The sequence below is a fragment of the Notolepis coatsorum genome (genome assembly GCF_963971535.1).
Source record: "Notolepis coatsorum genome assembly, chromosome: 19".
In the NCBI taxonomy this organism is placed as follows: domain Eukaryota; kingdom Metazoa; phylum Chordata; class Actinopteri; order Aulopiformes; family Paralepididae; genus Notolepis; species Notolepis coatsorum.
In genome coordinates, this window is record NC_140183.1 from 7,634,354 (window position 1) to 7,656,061 (window position 21,708).

The window sequence follows — 21,708 nt, forward strand, 5'->3', positions numbered from 1 at the left end:
CACTGCCATATAATATTATTGGATTTATTACGGAATTTAGAATTTTGAGCCAGGTCCTAATTGGGATGTCAATTGGAATTTTCCTTTTGATGGCATAAAAAGCCCTTCTTCCCTTCTCCTTCAATTCATTCACAGCCATATTGAAGTTTCCATTATGATTTATTTTCAATCCCAAATATGGGTAGCTTTTTGTGTTTTCTAATATGTGTGTGCCTAATTTAAATGTATTATGTGAACTCTGAGACTCGTGTCTCCTTTGAAAGATCATGACTTTAGTCTTCTTCATGTTTACGTTCAGAGACCATGTCTGACAGAACTGGTGGAGGATGTCTAGGTTCTGTTGTAGACCCTCTTTAGTGGCTGACAGCAGAACCAGATCATCTGCGTACATCAGTAATTTTACATTGGTATCGTGCAGAGTCAGACCGGGTGCAGTAGAAAGTTCTAATAACTTTGCTAATTCATTTATATATATATTGAACAATGTTGGACTTAAATTGCACCCCTGGCGGACTCCGCGACCCTGGGTGAAGAAATTTGTTCTTTTATTTCCAATTCTAACAGCACATCTGTTTTTTGTGTACATGGATTTGATCAAATCATATGTATTTCCTCCAACACCACTTTCTAGAATTTTGAAGAAAAGACCTTTGTGCCAAATTGAGTCAAAGGCTTTTTCTCTCTCTCTCTCTCTCTCTCTCTCTCTCTCTCTCTCTCTCTCTCTCTCTCTCTCTCTCCCCCCCCCTCCAGGAGGTAAAGGTCTCTCTCTCTCTTTCCCTCCAGGAGGTAAAGGTCTCTCTCTCTCCCTCCCTCCAGGAGGTAAAGGTTTCTCTCTCCAGGAGGTAAAGGTCTCTCTCTCTCTCTCTCTCTCTCTCTCTCTCCAGGATGTAAAGGTTTCTCTCTCAAGGAGGTAAAGGTCTCTCTCTCTCTCTCCCTCCAGGAGGTAACGGTCTCTCTCTCTCTCCCTCCAGGAGGTAACGGTCTCTCTCTCTATCTCCCTCCATGAGGTAAAGGTCTCTCTCTCTCTCTCCCTCCAGGAGGTAAAGGTCTCTCTCTCTCTCTCCCTCCATGAGGTAAAGGTCTCTCTCTCTCTCCCTCCAGGAGGTAAAGGTCTCTCTCTCTCTCTCTCTCCCTCCAGGAGGTAAAGATCTCTCTCTCTCTCCCTCCAGGAGGTAACGGTCTCTCTCTCTCTCTCCCTCCAGGAGGTAAAGGTCTCTCTCTCTCCCTCCAGGAGGTAACGGTCTCTCTCTCTCTCCCTCCAGGAGGTAAAGGTCTCTCTCTCTCTCTCTCCCTCCAGGAGGTAAAGGTATCTCTCTCTCCCTCCAGGAGGTAACGGTCTCTCTCTCTCTCCCTCCAGGAGGTAAAGGTCTCTCTCTCTCTCCCTACAGGAGGTAAAGGTCTCTCTCTCTCTCTCCAGGAGGTAAAGGTCTCTCTCTCTCTCTCCCTCCAGTAGGTAAAGGTCTCTCTCTCTCTCCCTCCAGGAGGTAAAGGTCTCTCTCTCTCTCTCCCTCCAGGAGGTAACGGCCTCTCTCTCTCTCCCTCCAGGAGGTAAAAGTCTCTCTCTCTCTCCCTCCAGGAGGTAACGGTCTCTCTCTCTCTCCCTCCAGGAGGTAAAGGTCTCTCTCTCTCTCCCTCCAGGAGGTAAAGGTCTCTCTCTCTCTCTCCCTCCAGGAGGTAACGGTCTCTCTCTCTCTCCCTCCAGGAGGTAAAGGTCTCTCTCTCTCTCCCTCCAGGAGGTAAAGGTCTCTCTATCTCTCTCCCTCCAGGAGGTAATGGTCTCTCTCTCTCTCTCTCCCCCTCCAGGAGGTAAAGGTCTCTCTCTCTCTCTCCCTCCAGGAGGTAACGGTCTCTCTCTCTCTCTCTCTCTCTCCCTCCTCCAGGAGGTAACGGTCTCTCTCTCTCTCCCTCCAGGAGGTAAAGGTCTCTCTCTCTCTCCCTCCAGGAGGTAAAGGTCTCTCTCTCTCTCTCCCTCCAGGAGGTAACGGTCTCTCTCTCTCTCTCTCCCTCCAGGAGGTAAAGGTCTCTCTCTCTCTCTCCCTCCAGGAGGTAACGGTCTCTCTCTCTCTCTCTCTCCCTCCTCCAGGAGGTCAGGGTCTCCTCCGCTCCGTTCCTCTTGTTCCGTATCCCCTCCCTGCGTATCCAGTCCTCCAGCAGGTCTGAGGTGTTTGAGGCCAACCTGAAGACGGAGACGGACCTCTGGAACATCATCGTCAAGGAGATGTGGGCTGGACGCAAGATGGCCGACGAACACAAGGTACAGACGAGGCTGCTTGTGTATTATTCTGTCATTGTTGTAAATATCACATTGTGATTATATTGCAAAGAAACATTGAGGGGAAGTTGGTGTCCTGGGCTAAAACACCCGGACATGCTGATAAATACTACTTGTAAAATAAACTAGTAAATAATACATATACATACTGACTAGGACCCCCAGTACATGACCCATGTTGTGACCTCCAGGACCCCCAGTGCATGACCCATGTTGTGACCTCTAGGACCCCCAGTACATGACCCATGTTGTGACCTCTAGGACCCCCAGTATGTGACCCATGTTGTGACCTCCAGGACCCCCAGTACATGACCCATGTTGTGACCTCCAGGACCCCCAGTACATGACCCATGTTGTGACCTCTAGGACCCCCAGTACATGACCCATGTTGTGACCCCCAGTACATGACCCATGTTGTGACCTCTAGGACCCCCAGTACATGACCCATGTTGTGACCTCCAGGACCCCCAGTACATGACCCATGTTGTGACCTCTAGGACCCCCAGTACATGACCCATGTTGTGACCCCCAGTACATGACCCATGTTGTGACCTCTAGGACCCCCAGTACATGACCCATGTTGTGACCTCTAGGACCCCCAGTACATGACCCATGTTGTGACCTCCAGGACCCCCAGTACATGACCCATGTTGTGACCTCCAGGACCCCCAGTACATGACCCATGTTGTGACCTCTAGGACCCCCAGTACATGACCCATGTTGTGACCTCTAGGACCCCCAGTACATGACCCAGGCTCTAACCAACGTGCTGCTGATGGATGCTGTGGTGGGCTGTCTCCAGACCGAGAGGTCCATCTATGCTGCTTCTAAGCTGGCCTACTTCCACCGAGCCAGACAGCAAGGTATGGAGCTCAGGTCAACATCTACGTCTTGTTTTGTTCCAAATCAAATATATTATTATTATTATTATTATTATTATTACATCTCTACCACTGCAGTGTTAGTATAGAACATACAATACTGAATATATTATTATTATTATTATTATTATTATTATTATTATTATTATTATTATTATTATTATTATTACATCTCTACCACTGCAGTGTTAGTATAGAACATACAATACTGAATATATTATTATTATTATTATTATTATTATTATTATTATTATTATTATTATTATTATTATTATTATTATTATTATTATTATTATTATTATTATTATTATTATTACATCTCTACCACTGCAGTGTTAGTATAGAACATACAATACTGAATATATTATTATTATTATTATTATTATTATTATTATTATTATTATTATTATTATTATTATTATTACCGGTATTATTATTATTATTATTATTATTATTACATCTCTACCACTGCAGTGTTAGTATAGAACAGCGGTTCCCAAACCTTTTTGGCCGTGCACCCCCTGTCACCTCCCGACCTAGCTGACGCACCCCCCAATGGGTTTCTGTTAGAAAAAATTGTTGCTGGTCTCCGTGCACAGATTACATTTTTTATTTGGTCTCTTCCCACGGCGACTATGGATAGGGAATTTCTTTATTTAAAGGTGTCATGCAGTGCTATTCCTAGCACTATTTGGGCAACTTTACACACTTCCTGTGAGTCTATGTAACACATGTGTAATTTTTATTCCAAAAATAATCATTGTTTTATATTTCTAATCTTGTACTCAAAACCAGCATTTTTCAGCCTCATGAAAGCAGGCTATTATTGGCTTGGCTCCACCCACACTTTGAGTGACAGCCACCCACCAAATAGCTCCGCCCATCTCCCCGTCATTCCATCCAGGTGGAGGTCTTATTGATTGATTGATTGATTGATTGAAAACTTTATTAACAGATTGTAGAATGGGTACAATACAGTACAGCTCAATACACACAATTGTTAAGGGGATGCAGACCAGAGAAAGACTTTCGTCTTGTTTACATCAGGGTCCCCCCTTAGGTTTCAGGTTACATACAAATATGGTATGTCATAAATATAGAGATGTAGCAGTACTGTCTATCTATATATATATATATGTTACCACTATTTGTAAAAGCCACAACCACGTTACCATATTTGTAATAATGTAAATCATTGTGTCGTTGTACATATTGTGTATACACCGTTAGAAGCTAACATAGGTTCCATCACTCTGAGAGTCCATGTTATGAACTATTACCACAGATATTTTCAGTTTTCAGGGTTGATCTAACAGTTTTGATTATGAAATCTCAGTCAAGGGTACCACAGGTCCTCTTCTCAGACCTGTGGGGCAAAGCACTGCACCATGCAAGCTACATGTCGCTGCATGTTGATCAATAGTAGCCCACTCGGTGCATCACAGTGGGCTACTATTGTGCTAACAACATGCTGCGACGTCTAGCTTGTTAGCCGGCATGAATACCCGATTTAAAATGGTTCTCTCCTCTTTGTATACCTTTGTCCTCACAAGTATTCTGCCAGGGAACTTATGGACACGACAATAGTAGTAGTTATAAGGTGTTTGAGCTTGTAACGTTAGTTAGCTCATAGCTATCGTGGTACACGAGAGCTATGAGCTAACTAACGTTACAAGCTCAAACACCTTATAACTACTACTATTGTCGTGTCCATAAGTTCCCTGGCAGAATAATTGTGAGGAAAAAGGTATACGAAGAGGAGAGAACCATTTTAAATCGGGCATTCATGCCGGCTAACAAGCTAGACGTCGGGGTATGTTGTTAGCACAATAGCTACCAAGCTAAGCTACGTTAGCTTCTAACGGTGTATACACAATATGTACAATGATCAATCACCTTATAACTACTACTATTGTCGTATCCATAAGTTCCCTGGCAGAATACTTGTGAGGACAAAGGTATACAAAGAGGAGAGAACCATTTTAAATCGAGCACTCATGCCGGCCGACAAGCCGGACACCGCGGTTGTTGTTAGCACAATAGTAGCCCACTGTGATGCACCGAGTGGGCCACCATTGATCAACATGCAGCGATGTGTAGCTTGCATGATGTATGTGCAGTACACAGGTCTGAGAAGAGGACCTGCACATGATAGCAACCGGGAGCGTCGCGGAGCATTCCTAGATCCACTTCAACCAGCCGAGCGTCGGGAGCTCCAGCAGCTTGTCGATGTGCTAATAGCCTGGAGCCAGCTACCGTTAGCTTGCAGAGGCTATTAGCACACCGACAAGCTGTGTAGCCAGCAGGCTGAATGCTCCGCGACGCTGGTTGAAGTGGATCTAGGTAGCCAGCAGGCTGAATGCTCCGCGACGCCCCCGGTTGCTAACGCCGGCCCCGGCTGGTGCTAACTAGCTAGCGATCGCTCCCGAGTCCCGAGAGCTAACGCCGGTCTGTCTGTCGAAGAATGGAGGCGGGCATTACTAAAACCACAGAGCCAATCACATCACCGTGCGCTATAAACAGCGCCCTGTGACGTGCACCAGGTCGTCAAATCAACATGACCTGATTTACTAGAGGCAAACAGGGGATGGGCTGTAGCTGAGGAATTCGTCAATATAGTATTTAGGCCCAAAAACACATTGATACGAACTCCTATTACTATAATACAATGCTAGAGACTGAAAAATGACATTTATAACGCATAGCCCCTTTAATTAAAATGTTCACGACAACATGGATGCATGTACTCTGCCAGCATGTTTAATATTATTATTATTATTATTATTATTATTATTATTACATCTATACCACTGCAGTGTTAGTATAGAACAGGGGTAGGCAACCCTAGGCACACATGCCTGCATAGGCACGCAGGGGCATTTTCATAGGCACAGGGGGCAGCATAAAAAAATATATATATATAATTTTTTTTTTTTTTTTTGCGTTGAAATATTATAGTGAAATATTTTGCACTGTTGTCGCATTTATCTTGTTGAAATCCTCACACAGGTTCTTTTTACTACCACATATTTAATTGAGACCCTTTATTTGTTTATTATTTTAATTTAGCTGGAAATACATTGCTACATCATTCAGTAACATTTGCAGAGCCTTATAACAAAAACATTATTACGGTCACCATTGTGACCAGTGGGATTAATCAACACATTTTATTATTTATTTTTCTATTTCATTGAACATTGCACATGTTAAAAGCCTTTTTTTTTACTCAAAATGTGAGTATTACTAAATCAACTTGTGTTCTTAAAACAATGACAATAAACATAGTTTTATTAGGTTGAAATAATGTGGTTGTGTACTTATTTTTCTGTTAACTTATTATGGATTGAAAACTGAAAACCTTAATGCACAGTAACTGAACTCAATATTTTTTAGTTCTGGTAACTTATTATTGTTATTTTTTTTTTACAGTGTAGTCTTGCGATCAATCAAAACTTATTTACACGATATACCTCACATTCACCCTCCATTCACATCCTGGTGTTCTCCATTAGGCCTGTAGGTGGAGCTATGACAGCACATGTACAGTACACACATTGACGGTGTGTGATGTGTCCAAAAATGAATGGGCAAATGTGAGTGAAATGGTCGCACTGTATGCAGCTGTTTGTCTGCATTGCATTCCCCCTCCCCAACTCAGATTTAGGGTTGATACAACCATCATAATAATATTGTTAATAATAACAATAACAATAATGATGTAATAATGTAAAAATTATCATTAAAAATACCTGATTATGAGATTTTTTTTTTACAATGCATGGAATATTGTTGAGGCACACTAGTTACAACTATATTTCAAACAGGCACTCCATGTCAAAAAGGTTGCTGACCCCTGGTATAGAACATACAATACTGAATATATTATTATTATTATTACATCTCTATCACTGCAGTGTTAATATAGAGAACATGTGAACTGAATATCATCTTCTTTGTCTTCGTCGTTGGCGGCAGAATGATGCTCTATATCTGTAATACTTGTCATAATGATGCTCTATATCTGTAATACTTGTCATAATGATGCTCTATATCTGTAATACTTGTCATAATGATGCTCTATATATGTAATACTTGTCATAATGATGCTCTATATCTGTAATACTTGTCATAATGATGCTCTATATCTGTAATACTTGTCATAATGATGCTCTATATCTGTAATACTTGTCATAATGATGCTCTATATCTGTAATACTTGTCATAATTATGCTCTATATCTGTGATGATTGTTGCCACATTTGGAGCAGACGCTGCTGCCTGTGTCCATAGACCAGATACATCTGTTGTTTTGAGATTCCAAGGGTTGTGCATCTATTATTGTTTGTGTTCAGGAATCTTTGTCTAAATGTGAATACAAGTAAATATATAAAAGTGTGTGTGTGTGTGTGTGTGTGTGTGTGTGTGTGTGTGTGTGTGTGTGTGTGTGTGTGTGTGTGTGTGTGTGCGCATCTGTGTCTTCTCCCTCAGTGCCCATGATGGTTCCTAAGACGACCTCTGAGACTCTAAAACACAAGATTAACCCTTCGCTGGACCAGGCTGTGCCCCAAACTGTACATGTACTGCTGTACACACCTGGTAGGACCTGTTACTGTCCTGTACACACCTGTTACTGTCCTGTACACACCTGTTACTGTCATGTACACACCTGTTACTGTCATGTACACACCTGTTACTGTCATGTACACACCTGTTACTGTCCTGTACACACCTGTTACTGTCATGTACACACCTGTTACTGTCCTGTACACACCTGTTACTGTCCTGTACACACCTGTTACTGTCCTGTACACACCTGTTACTGTCCTGTACACACCTGTTACTGTCATGTACACACCTGTTACTGTCCTGTTACTGTCCTGTTACTGTCCTGTACACACCTGTTACTGTCCTGTACACACCTGTTACTGTCCTGTACACACCTGTTACTGTCATGTACACACCTGTTACTGTCATGTACACACCTGTTACTGTGTACTGTCATGTACACACCTGTTACTGTCCTGTACACACCTGTTACTGTCCTGTACACACCTGTTACTGTCATGTACACACCTGTTACTGTCATGTACACACCTGTTACTGTCATGTACACACCTGTTACTGTCATGTACACACCTGTTACTGTCCTGTTACTGTCATGTACACACCTGTTACTGTCCTGTACACACCTGTTACTGTCATGTACACACCTGTTACTGTCATGTACACACCTGTTACTGTCATGTACACACCTGTTACTGTCCTGTACACACCTGTTACTGTCCTGTTACTGTTCTGTACACACCTGTTACTGTCCTGTACACACCTGTTACTGTCCTACTGTCCTGTACACACCTGTTACTGTCCTGTTACTGTCCTGTACACACCTGTTACTGTCCTACTGTCCTGTACACACCTGTTACTGTCCTGTTACTGTCCTGTACACACCTGTTACTGTCATGTACACACCTGTCGCTGTCCTGTTACTGTAGACCTTTTCAATGGGACTTTTTATAGCCTCAAAAGTCACGTAAAACCAGAAGTCATTATTGTTAGTCCTCAGTCCTCGTATTAAAACTCTCTCTCTCTCTCCCCCCCCCCTCTCTCTCTCTCTCTCTCCCCCCCTCTCTCTCCCCCCCCCCCCCCCCCCAGGTCAGTGTGGCTGCAGTGACCCCGATGGGGATGGGAACCCTAAGCTGTGGGTGTCTCTGAGTGGGGGCCGCGTGGTGGTGTTTGATGCGGCCAGCTGGTCCATGTTGCAGAGCTCCATCCAGGTTGGATCTTCTCAGCTGGTGAGAACAGACAACAGAAAACAAGACAATTGATTGATTGATTGAGAAAAAGAAGAATGTATCTCCTTCCCTCTCCTCTTCCTCTTCCACCTCCTTCTTCTTCTTCTGTGGTTGCTCTCGTTCTCTTCCACCTCCTTCTTCTTCTTCTGTGGTTGCTCTCGTTCTCTTCCACCTCCTTCTTCTTCTTCTTCTTCTTCTGTGGTTGCTCTCGTTCTCTTCCACCTCCTTCTTCTTCTTCTGTGGTTGCTCTCGTTCTCTTCCACCTCCTTCTTCTTCTTCTTCTTCTTCTTCTTCTTCTTCTTCTTCTTCTTCTTCTTCTTCTTCTTCTTCTTCTTCTTCTTCTTCTTCTTCTTCTTCTTCTTCTTCTTCTTCTTCTTCTTCTTCTTCTTCTTCTTCTTCTTCTTCTGTGGTTGCTCTCGTTCTCTTCCACCTCCTTCTTCTTCTTCTGTGGTTGCTCTCGTTCTCTTCCACCTCCTTCTTCTTCTTCTGTGGTTGCTCTCGTTCTCTTCCACCTCCTCCTTCTTCTTCTGTGGTTGCTCTCGTTCTCTTCCACCTCCTTCTTCTTCTTCTGTGGTTGCTCTCGTTCTCTTCCACCTCCTTCTTCTTCTGTGGTTGCTCTCGTTCTCTTCCACCTCCTTCTTCTTCTGTGGTAGAATTGCATGCTGGGACTGGCGCAGCAGCAGGTGTGGATTGGCTCCCAGGACTCTGTGATCTACATCATCGACACTCGCAGCATGTCCTGCAACAAACAGCTGACTGAGCACCGACAGGAAGTCACCGGGTTCAGTCAGGACGACCGAGAACAACACAGGTAGAGACCAGGTTCAGGAGACGGAGAACAACACAGGTAGAGACCAGGTTCAGGAGACGGAGAACAACACAGGTAGAGACCAGGTTCAGGAGACAGAGAACAACACAGGTAGAGACCAGGTTCAGGAGACGGAGAACAACAACACAGGTAGAGACCAGGTTCAGGAGACACAGAACAACACAGGTAGAGACCAGGTTCAGGAGACAGAGAACAACACAGGTAGAGACCAGGTTCAGGAGACAGAGAACAACACAGGTAGAGACCAGGTTCAGGAGACAGAACAACACAGGTAGAGACCAGGTTCAGGAGACAGAGAACAACAACACAGGTAGAGACCAGGTTCAGGAGACAGAGAACAACACAGGTAGAGACCAGGTTCAGGAGACAGAGAACAACACAGGTAGAGACCAGGTTCAGGAGACAGAGAACAACACAGGTAGAGACCAGGTTCAGGAGACAGAGAACAACACAGGTAGAGACCAGGTTCAGGAGACAGAGAACAACACAGGTAGAGACCAGGTTCAGGAGACAGAGAACAACACAGGTAGAGACCAGGTTCAGGAGACCAGAGAACAACACAGGTAGAGACCAGGTTCAGGAGACAGAGAACAACAACACAGGTAGAGACCAGGTTCAGGAGACAGAGAACAACAACACAGGTAGAGACCAGGTTCAGGAGACAGAGAACAACACAGGTAGAGACCAGGTTCAGGAGACGGAGAACAACAACACAGGTAGAGACCAGGTTCAGGAGACAGAGAACAACAACACAGGTAGAGACCAGGTTCAGGAGACAGAGAACAACAACACAGGTAGAGACCAGGTTCAGGAGACGGAGAACAACACAGGTAGAGACCAGGTTCAGGAGACGGAGAACAACACAGGTAGAGACCAGGTTCAGGAGACAGAACAACACAGGTAGAGACCAGGTTCAGGAGACGGAGAACAACACAGGTAGAGACCAGGTTCAGGAGACAGAGAACAACAACACAGGTAGAGACCAGGTTCAGGAGACGGAGAACAACACAGGTAGAGACCAGGTTCAGGAGACAGAACAACAACACAGGTAGAGACCAGGTTCAGGAGACAGAGAACAACACAGGTAGAGACCAGGTTCAGGAGACAGAGAACAACACAGGTAGAGACCAGGTTCAGGAGACCAGAGAACAACACAGGTAGAGACCAGGTTCAGGAGACAGAACAACACAGGTAGAGACCAGGTTCAGGAGACAGAGAACAACACAGGTAGAGACCAGGTTCAGGAGACAGAGAGCAACACAGGTAGAGAGAACAACACAGGTACAGACCAGGTTCAGGAGACAGAGAGCAACACAGGTAGAGACCAGGTTCATGAGACAGAACAACACAGGTAGAGACCAGGTTCAGGAGACAGAACAACACAGGTAGAGACCAGGTTCATGAGACAGAACAACACAGGTAGAGAGGAGACAGAACAACACAGGTTCACTCAGGAAATACCACTACTCTTGTCAGTCACCAGGTCATTAGTGGACCTGTCAGTCACCAGGTGTGCTCATTAGTGAACCTGTCAGTCACCAGGTGTGCTCATTAGTGAACCTGTCAGTCACCAGGTGTGCTCATTAGTGAACCTGTCAGTCACCAGGTGTGCTCATTAGTGGACCTGTCAGTCAGCAGGTGTGCTCATTAGTGGACCTGTCAGTCAGCAGGTGTGCTCATTAGTGGACCTGTCAGTCAGCAGGTGTGCTCATTAGTGGACCTGTCAGTCACCAGGTGTGCTCATTAGTGGACCTGTCAGTCAGCAGGTGTGCTCATTAGTGGACCTGTCAGTCAGCAGGTGTGCTCATTAGTGGACCTGTCAGTCAGCAGGTGTGCTCATTAGTGGACCTGTCGGTCACCAGGTGTGCTCATTAGTGGACCTGTCAGTCACCAGGTGTGCTCATTAGTGGACCTGTCAGTCACCAGGTGTGCTCATTAGTGGACCTGTCGGTCAGCAGGTGTGCTCATTAGTGGACCTGTCAGTCAGCAGGTGTGCTCATTAGTGGACCTGTCAGTCAGCAGGTGTTCTCATTAGTGGACCTGTCAGTCACCAGGTGTGCTCATTAGTGGACCTGTCAGTCAGCAGGTGTGCTCATTAGTGGACCTGTCAGTCAGCAGGTGTGCTCATTAGTGGACCTGTCAGTCAGCAGGTGTGCTCATTAGTGGACCTGTCAGTCAGCAGGTGTGCTCATTAGTGGACCTGTCAGTCACCAGGTGTGCTCATTAGTGGACCTGTCAGTCAGCAGGTGTGCTCATTAGTGGACCTGTCAGTCACCAGGTGTGCTCATTAGTGGACCTGTCAGTCACCAGGTGTGCTCATTAGTGGACCTGTCGGTCACCAGGTGTGCTCATTAGTGGACCTGTCAGTCAGCAGGTGTGCTCATTAGTGGACCTGTCAGTCAGCAGGTGTTCTCCTGTAGTGCTGACGGCTGCATCCTGCTCTGGGACGCTTCCAGCCTGAAGATGAAGAGACAGATTCAGCTCAGCTGTCATCACCTCTCCTCCATTCAGATACACAACGGAACGCTGTGGTGCTGTAGGTACACACACACACACACACACATACACATACATACACAATGAAAATGTGGCACAAACATGTCTCCATTTCCATTTTCCAGATTGTGAAATTACATAATGTGTTATACATTGAAATCTGAGAATGTTTGAAGAAGGTGTGCTAATTTGTAATCTTGTAAAACAGTAATTTTTCTAGATTAGAACATTGAATCAGAGTAAACTGCTCTCAAAGGGAGGCCAATATTTAACACGTCTGCCAGTTTGGGCTGGGCGTGAACAATACCCCCAGCCACTCGACTCACCTGAATATCATTAACATAATTAAGTGCTGTCACAACAAGCTCCTAGTTACACACAGTCCTCATATCCCTCCTAGTTACACATACACACAGTCCTCATATCCCTCCTAGTTACACATACACACAGTCCTCATATCCCTCCTAGTTACACATAGTCCTCATATCCCTCCTAGTTACACATACACACAGTCCTCATATCCCTCCTAGTTACACGTACACACAGTCCTCATATCCCTCCTAGTTACACACAGTCCTCATATCCCTCCTAGTTACACATAGTCCTCATATCCCTCCTAGTTACACACACACACACACAGTCCTCATATCCCTCCTAGTTACACACAGTCCCCATATCTCTCCTAGCTACACATACACACAGTCCTCATATCCCTCCTAGTTACACACAGTCCTCATATCCCTCCTAGTTACACATAGTCCTCATATCCCTCCTAGTTACACACACACACACACAGTCCTCATATCCCTCCTAGTTACACACAGTCCCCATATCTCTCCTAGCTACACATACACACAGTCCTCATATCCCTCCTAGTTACACACAGTCCTCATATCCCCCCTAGTTACACACAGTCCTCATATCCCTCCTAGTTACACACAGTCCTCATATCCCCCCTAGTTACACATACACACAGTCCTCATATCCCTCCTAGTTACACACAGTCCTCATATCCCTCCTAGTTACACACAGCCCTCATATCCCTCCTAGTTACACACAGTCCTCATATCCCTCCTAGTTACACACAGTCCTCATATCCCTCCTAGTTACACACAGTCCTCATATCCCTCCTAATTACACAGTCATCATATCCCTCCTAGTTACACATACACACAGTCATCATATCCCTCCTAGCTACACACAGTCCTCATATCCCTCCTAATTACACAGTCATCATATCCCTCCTAGTTACACACAGTCCTCATATCCCTCCTAGTTACACATACACACAGTCCTCATACCCCTCCTATTTACACATACACACAGTCCTCATATCCCCCCTAGTTACACACAGTCCTCATATCCCTCCTAGTTACACACACACAGCCCTCATATCCCCCCTAGTTACACACAGTCCTCATATCCCTCCTAGTTACACACACACAGCCCTCATATCCCTCCTAGTTACACACAGTCCTCATATCCCCCCTAGTTACACACAGTCCTCATATCCCTCCTAGTTACACACAGCCCTCATTAGGGCTGCAACTAATGACTAATTTGGTAGTCGACTAATCTGCCGATTATTTTTTCGATTAGTCGACTAATCGAAAACCAATGTAAACAACAACAAAAAAACGATTTTTTTTTTTTTTTTTTTTAATTACCTATCTTTGTGAAAGTGGCTTCTCAGCTCTGGTCCAGCTGAAGACGGAGCAGAGGAACAGATTGGACATTGAGCATGACCTCAGAGTTGCTTGTCTACCATCACCCCAGACTTTGAGACTCTTGTCAGGACCAAACAACAACATCATAACATGATGATCCCATAGCAAATTAAAATAATGACTCATGAAACATTTGAATTTGGATCTTTAAGCCACTTTAAATGAAAATGTATTTGAAGAACAATACAGCAATCACTCATAACAAGATAAATAAATTAAATAATACAAATTAAAGTGGAAGTGTACTTTAAATAACTTTTGTTTGCTGTGTGTGAGAGGAGTCCGTGTGTGTGTGTGTGTGTATGTGTGTGTGTCTTACTCTGATCGCTGTGTGAGTGAGAGGAGTGTGTGTACTGTGTAATTTGTGTGTGTGTCTTACTCTGATCGCTGTGTGAGTGAGAGGTGTGTACTGTGTAATTTGTGTATGTGTGTGTGTCTTACTCTGATCGCTGTGTGTGAGTGAGAGGAGTGTGTATGTGTGTGTCTTACTCTGATCGCTGTGTGTGAGTGAGAGGAGTGTGTATGTGTGTGTGTCTTACTCTGATCGCTGTGTGTGAGTGAGAGGAGTGTGTATGTGTGTGTCTTACTCTGATCGCTGTGTGTGAGTGAGAGGAGTGCGTGTGTAATGTATTGTGTGTCTAGTCTGATCATCTCCTGCAGGGGAACAATGTTTTCAATGTCCAAAATTTGCTATGGGATCAGCATGTTATGATGTTGTCTGGAACCCTGAGAAGCCACTCTCACAAAGATAGGTCACATATGACTAATCGACGCAACAATTTCTCGTCAACGATTTTTTATAATCGACGTCGTCGATTATGTCGACTAATCGTTGCAGCCCTAGCCCTCATATCCCTCCTAGTTACACACAGCCCTCATATCCCTCCTAGTTACACATACACACAGTCCTCATATCCCTCCTAGTTACACATACACACAGTCCTCATATCCCCCCTAGTTACATACACACACAGTCCTCATATCCCTCTTAGGTACACATACACACAGTCCTCATATCCCTCCTAGTTACACACACACAGTCCTCATATCCCCCCTAGTTACATACACACAGTCCTCATATCCCTCTTAGGTACACATACACACAGTCCTCATATCCCTCCTAGTTACACATACACACAGTCCTCATATCCCTCTTAGGTACACATACACACAGTCCTCATATCCCTCCTAGTTACACACACACAGTCCTCATATCCCCCCTAGTTACACACACACAGTCCTCATATCCCTCTTAGGTACACATACACACAGTCCTCATATCCCTCTTAGGTACACATACACACAGTCCTCATATCCCCCCTAGTTACATACACACAGTCCTCATATCCCTCTTAGGTACACATACACACAGTCCTCATATCCCTCCTAGTTACACATACACACAGTCCTCATATCCCCCCTAGTTACACACAGTCCTCATATCCCTCCTAGTTACACACACACAGTCCTCATATCCCCCCTAGTTACATACACACAGTCCTCATATCCCTCTTAGGTACACATACACACAGTCCTCATATCCCTCTTAGGTACACATACACACAGTCCTCATATCCCTCCTAGTTACACATACACACAGTCCTAAGTAGTAATAATGAGGTACATTTTCAGAAAATAGGGCTTAAATCCGATGGAAAGTTTATCAACAGAGGCCATGTGTGTTGTTTATGGGCGTCGCTCTCCCACTCTCTCCACTCAAGCTTGCCAATTAAAACATGTCTTGATTCGTATGCAAATTTAATTCCGCCCCATGCAATGACCAAATTCACACGGAAACAGCATTTTTTAAACAAAGAACACACACACACGCACACACACACACATGCACACATATACACACACACATACACACACATACACACACTCTATGAGCCTTGTGTTGTGGAGCCTTGTGTTGTAGAGCTCTCTGTTCATCAGGAGAAACACAGTCGCCATAAATAAAGGTCTGTGGATTATCTTGAGGAACTGTGTCATGATTCCTAAATTAGATGTTTTTCACTGTACTGGGCTGATGGCAGCATCTCTGCAGCCCATATCGCTACAGTCCATATCTCTACAGCCCATATCGCTACAGTCCATATCTCTGCAGCCCATATCGCTACAGTCCATATCTCTACAGCCCATATCTCTACAGTCCATATCTCTACAGCCCATATCTCCAAACCTCAGCAAATCACACAGAAATTATCTGGATGGATAGATAGCACTTATATGTTTTATGTATTTTGTGTGAACTGGCCCATTTTAAAGAAAGACGTGTGTTTCCTGCAGGTTGTAGCGACCGCATCGTGGAGCTGAGGAGGAGCGGGACGCCACAGAGGAAGTTGCTGTTTCCTGACGACCTCCTGGGCAGCAGCTTCAGCAGCTTCGTCCTCTTCCAGGAGGTAACACATCAGTTCCTTCAGCTTCACCCTCTTCCAGGAGGTAACACATCAGTTCCTTCACCCTCTTCCAGGAGGTAACACATCAGTTCCTTCAGCTTCACCCTCTTCCAGGAGGTAACACGTCAGTTCCTTCAGCTTGACCCTCTTCCAGGAGGCGGTGTTCATTTTGTCAACAAAAATGATGACTAAATATGGTCGTCAACAAAGCTTTTTCCCCTGACAACAACGAGACGTGACGTCACGTTAATGTAGATCATGTGACACTAACATGACTAAATAATTAATGCAATGTCGTTGGCTACAACAGACGACACAAAATGTACTTTACAAAAACCATGGCGAAATTAATTTATGTCTCTTAATTTATGTTGACTAAAACAACTAAATAATAAAAGATAACTTTTAGAATAATTCACCCGACATCCACATCAGCCAATCAGATCTCTGCTCCAGCAGTAGTTAATGTTCCACCTGTCGGGACCAAGATGTCTAGAGTAGGGATGCACGATCCGATATCACTAAAATAGCTGGATCGGTATCGGTAAAAAAATAAATATATATCGGATTTTACGACAAGTCATCAGGAAGGGCACAACTCTATCAGTTGAGTAACAATGTTCATCAAAGTGTTGAGTGCTACAGTGTAGGTTAGTTTATTAGTGCATGACAGTAAGGTTAGTTAGGGTTAGATAAAATTTTTTAATATTATTCAGATAATTGGATCGGTACTCGGTATCGGCCGATACCCAAAGCTAGGTATCGGTATCGGGACTGAAAAAGTCGGATCGGTGCATCCCTAGTCTAGAACTTTCATTACTAATCCTAACCCTGTCTGGACCAAGACGTCTAGAGCTTTCATTGTCATTCTCACAGAAATTGAAAAGAAGTTAATAAACAGCTGTTTTCCACACAACTACACAACTACACATCAGAGCCTCTCGCACCATCCACAATCAGAGTAGAGTAAAGTGTGTGTGTGAGTGTGTGTGCCATTCCTAACTGCAACTATCAACTCCTCCCTCAACTCGGGGGTGGTCCCCACCTCCCTAAAAGTCACACCGCTCATTAAAAAAAAAAAACATGAACCCCACCGTCATAGGCAACTAGCGTCCTGTCTCTCTTCTCTCCTTCCTTTCTAAAACACTTGAACGTGCTGTATCCAACCAACTTACTGCTTATCTCTTACAGAATGACCTCCTAGACCAGTGGTCCCCAAACTACGGCCCGCCTCCACATTTGGCCCGGCCCCCTAGAGCCCCGGAGCTTAGAAAAAAATAAAAATTAAGATTGCAGCATCCCCATTGTCTGTGCTGAATGTTTGTTAGTGTTTGATATTTTTTGTTGGTTTTTAGTACTTTTTTTGTATCCACTTTTTCTCCTCCTGGTTTTTCTGTGTTTTTCTCCCATCCCAATTTAGTCGTCATGCCAATTCCCCCATCCCCTTCCTGGTCATTGCTCGCATGTGCCCCCCACTGGTCGGTCTAGGGAGGGTTGATAGATACTATCACATGTCCCCTCCGATACATGCAGAGTCAGCCAGCCACTTATTTTCACCTGCCAGCGCGGACTCTCATTGGTGAGGTGTAACGTGTGGGAGGCTCACACTACCCTCACCATCTCCTTTCCTCGCTGTGCAGGCGCCCTGACCGACCTGTAGGAGTCGCTGTTTACAACGACCAGATTAGCCACCCACCGGCTTCCCTCCCGCTGACTCTGCCAATTGAGCCAGTATGACGGCCGGCCCAAGCAGGAGGCAACGCTGACAGCCGGATTCGATACCAGTGTCTCTCGCGTTGGTGACAAGCACTTAGTCCGCTGCACCACCCAACCGCCGGTTTTTAGTACTTTTAAACATCCATTTTTAGTAAGTAGTAGTTTTCATTTGATCCTATAATTTTTTCATTCACCGATTTGTGGACTTTTTTTTTTTGTCCTGAAAGGCGCCTTATGAATAAAATGCATTAAATGGTAAATGGCTGCTTTTTTATATAGTGCTTTTATCCAAAGCGCTTTACAATTTGTTACTCACATTTTACCCATTCACTCACACATTCACACACCGACGGCGGAGGCGACCATGCAAGGTGCCAACCTGCTCATCAGGAGCAATTAGGGGTTAAGTGTCTTGCTCAAGGACACATCGACACGCTGCTCGGGAGGAGCGGGAATCGAACCGGGAACCTCCGGATTGCCAGACGACTGCTCTACCTTCTGAGCCACTGTCGCCCCTGTCGCATTATTATTATTATTATTATTATTATCATCCAGGAGGGAAAAGACACTTTGGATAGTAGGGACTGCATCTCTCTCTGCCTGTCCTGGCCAGGAAACACTTTGCAACTGTGATCAGTAGTTGGATATTGTAATGTGCAGGGACGTGCACAGGACTTTAGAGGGGCAGGTGCTCAAAGGCTGAAAAGGGCACTACACTTGTGTGTGTATATTAACCGAGCGCGCATAGCGTGCGAGCACGATTTTTAAGGGCCCTTTTCGGGCGGGGGGCCCCCTTTTTATGCTTTTTGGGGGGTTTTGGTGATAAAATATTGAATATTGAACTATAATAATCAGTGCAGGAGCTCACTTATCCTTGAAAGACACTTTTATCACTGACTTAAAAGGCCCATACATCTCCATAAATGTTCAGGGGGGAGGGAATAAGTGCTTACCCTACAGACCCCAAGAAGTGCTGTATATTCTGTATTGTTTAATATAAATGCAATTTTTATTCCAATCCCGATTTGTATTTGAGTTTCCCAAATCCCATCGGACTTGACTTCTTCGTGAGGAGGCCGTGCAAACTGCAATGGAATATGGGGCATATCTCTCTCTTTACCTAATATTTTGATTCTATCCTGACATTTTTCAGTTGGAAGGGCAGTCTATATGCGTAACGGTAAAAAAAAAAAAAAAAAATTATATAAATTTATTTTCAAAAAGGGCACTTTTTTGATGAGGCTCAAAAAGGCAGGTGCTCAAGCACCCCTTGGCCTCTATGTGTGCACGTGCCTGGTAATGTGTGGCGAGGGGTTGCAGCAATTCCACTGAGAGAAACTGGTCTGAGGGAACATGTCACAGGGCACAGCCATGAACGGTCGCAAATCCCTGAGCTCCCGGAGCCCTCGCCAATACAGCAAGCAAAAGAGATTTTGCGCACATTTTCTCCTCGTTATGTTTTGGATAACGGATTCGTACCTCTACTCTACGATGAAGCTCAACCAGACGGAAGAGGAGAGAGGAATAAACATGGAAAAGGAGGTCCACAGCGACTTTTATTTTCAAAACGGCACGGAGCATAAGCACCTGGCCGTGGGGACAGCGACCGTTCACGCAACATTAACGGCGAATCCGGAAAAAAATAACAGGCCCCCGACTGGCAGAATGGACCGAAGAACCTTTTTGTCCCTTATCCTGCTACTCTCGGGAGAGGGGACCCTGTCGGCCACCCGCCCCCTGCGGATGGGTGTCCGCCAGGGCTCGGTCCTAGGACCCCTTCTCTTCTCCCTCTACACACTAAATCTCTGGGTAACATTATCACGTCTCATGCCTTCTCGTATTATTGCTATTCCGATGATACTCAACTATTCCTCTCCTTCCCTCCCTCAGATATCCACGTCTCTGAGCGGATCTCGGCCTGTCTGTCCGACATCTCCGCCTGGATGATGACCAACCACCTCAAACTGAACCTAAGCAAAACACAATTGCTCCACCTGCCGGCCAAATCCTCCCCCCTGACCGACCTCTCCATCACAGTCGAGAATGCAGCTGTGACTGCGTCCCCGACCGCCAAGAACCTTGGTGTTGTCCTCGACGACCAGTTGAACTTCTCTGCTCACATCGCAGCGACAACCAGAACCTGCAGATTCCTCCTGAGCAACGTCAGAAGGATCCGCCCCTTCCTGACAAAAGAAGCCACCCAACTCCTCATCCAATCAACAGTCATCTCCAGCCTCGACTACTGCAACGCACTGCTTGCTGGCCTCCCGGCCACTGCCACCAAGCCTCTTCAACTCATTCAGAAGATCTCAAACCTACCGAAGTCAGCCCATGTCACCCCACTTCTTAGGGACCTGCACTGGCTCTCCATTGCCGCACAAATCCCCTTCAAGGCCCTCGACCTGGCATACCGTGCGGCAAAGGGAACCGCTCCCGCCTACCTCCGGTCAATGGTCTCTAACTACACACCCTCAAGACCCCTACGCTCTGCATCTTCTGGCCGTCTCAGACCCACTCCTATCTGAGCTTCAGGAGGGTCATCAAGGTGAAGCCGCCTTTTCTCAGTCCTTGCCCCACAATGGTGGAATGAACTACCCACCCCAGTTAGGACAGCCGAAACCCGTCCAATCTTTCGCTGTTGACTAAAGACGCACTTCTTCAACCATTATCTGAAATGGAAAAAATTGTATCTAACCCTAACTAACCTTACTGTCATGCACTTGTCCTAATAAACTAACCTACACTGTAGCACTCAACACTTTGATGAACATTTTGACTCAGCTGATAGTTGTACCCTTCCTGATGACTTGTCGTACAGAACTTGTAAGTCGCTTTGGATAAAAGCGTCAGCTAAATGTAAAATGTAAATGTGTGTGTCTTCCAGAGGGATCAGCTATGGACAGGCTGTTCAGACTCAGGGGAGGTCTGTCTGTGGAACATCAAAGACAGCAGCTGTCCCTTTAAGAGAATCTCCCTGCATGGCTGTTCTGGAGTCAGCTGTATGATACGGGTCAAGGACCAGGTCTGTAAACACACACTACACTAACTGTTCTGGAGTCAGCTGTATGATACGAGTCAAGGTTTCAGGTCTGTAAACACACACACTAACACTGTTCTGGAGTCAGCTGTATGATACGGGTCAAGGACCAGGTCTGTAAACACACACTACACTAACACTGTTCTGGAGTCAGCTGTATGATACGAGTTAAGGACCAGGTGTGTAAACGCACACTACACTAAAACATTATAACATACTGTACATACCATTGTTCCCAATCTGTTCTGGAGTCAGCTTTATGGTTACAATCAAGGACTCCCTTTGATATCCCTCTGAGACACGCATACATGTAGACATCTCAGCAGAGGGGTCAGAGGTCAAGGTCAGGCATTTTGCGATGCCCATGGATCAGTTGGGGGTTTGATATCTTGCTTATGTTTCGGTCTCCTTGGAAACGCTCCGCCATTTTGTTTGTTGTCGTCTTGGCATATCTCCGTTGGCCAATCCTGGTCTAAAGTGTCGTTAAACTCCTCTTTCAGTCCGGAGTTTATGTCCATAAGTGACTGGCGGTAGTATGACGTCCATACCAGTG

The 21,708-nt window shown here is 45.3% G+C and overlaps 1 protein-coding gene across 1 annotated transcript in view; it reads left to right on the forward strand.

Moving 5' to 3' along the window:
• The window catches only part of LOC311245920 (DENN domain-containing protein 3-like), a 117,409-nt gene that overhangs the window by 91,520 nt on the left and 4,181 nt on the right, over nucleotides 1–21,708 (forward strand). Inside the window, exons 21-28 of the mRNA XM_084335944.1 lie at nucleotides 2,084–2,254; nucleotides 3,006–3,135; nucleotides 7,645–7,752; nucleotides 8,809–8,948; nucleotides 9,602–9,759; nucleotides 12,177–12,313; nucleotides 16,293–16,405; nucleotides 21,003–21,140. Coding sequence (XP_084192070.1) covers nucleotides 2,084–2,254; nucleotides 3,006–3,135; nucleotides 7,645–7,752; nucleotides 8,809–8,948; nucleotides 9,602–9,759; nucleotides 12,177–12,313; nucleotides 16,293–16,405; nucleotides 21,003–21,140 — 1,095 coding nt within the window. The remainder of the gene's footprint in view (nucleotides 1–2,083; nucleotides 2,255–3,005; nucleotides 3,136–7,644; nucleotides 7,753–8,808; nucleotides 8,949–9,601; nucleotides 9,760–12,176; nucleotides 12,314–16,292; nucleotides 16,406–21,002; nucleotides 21,141–21,708) is intronic.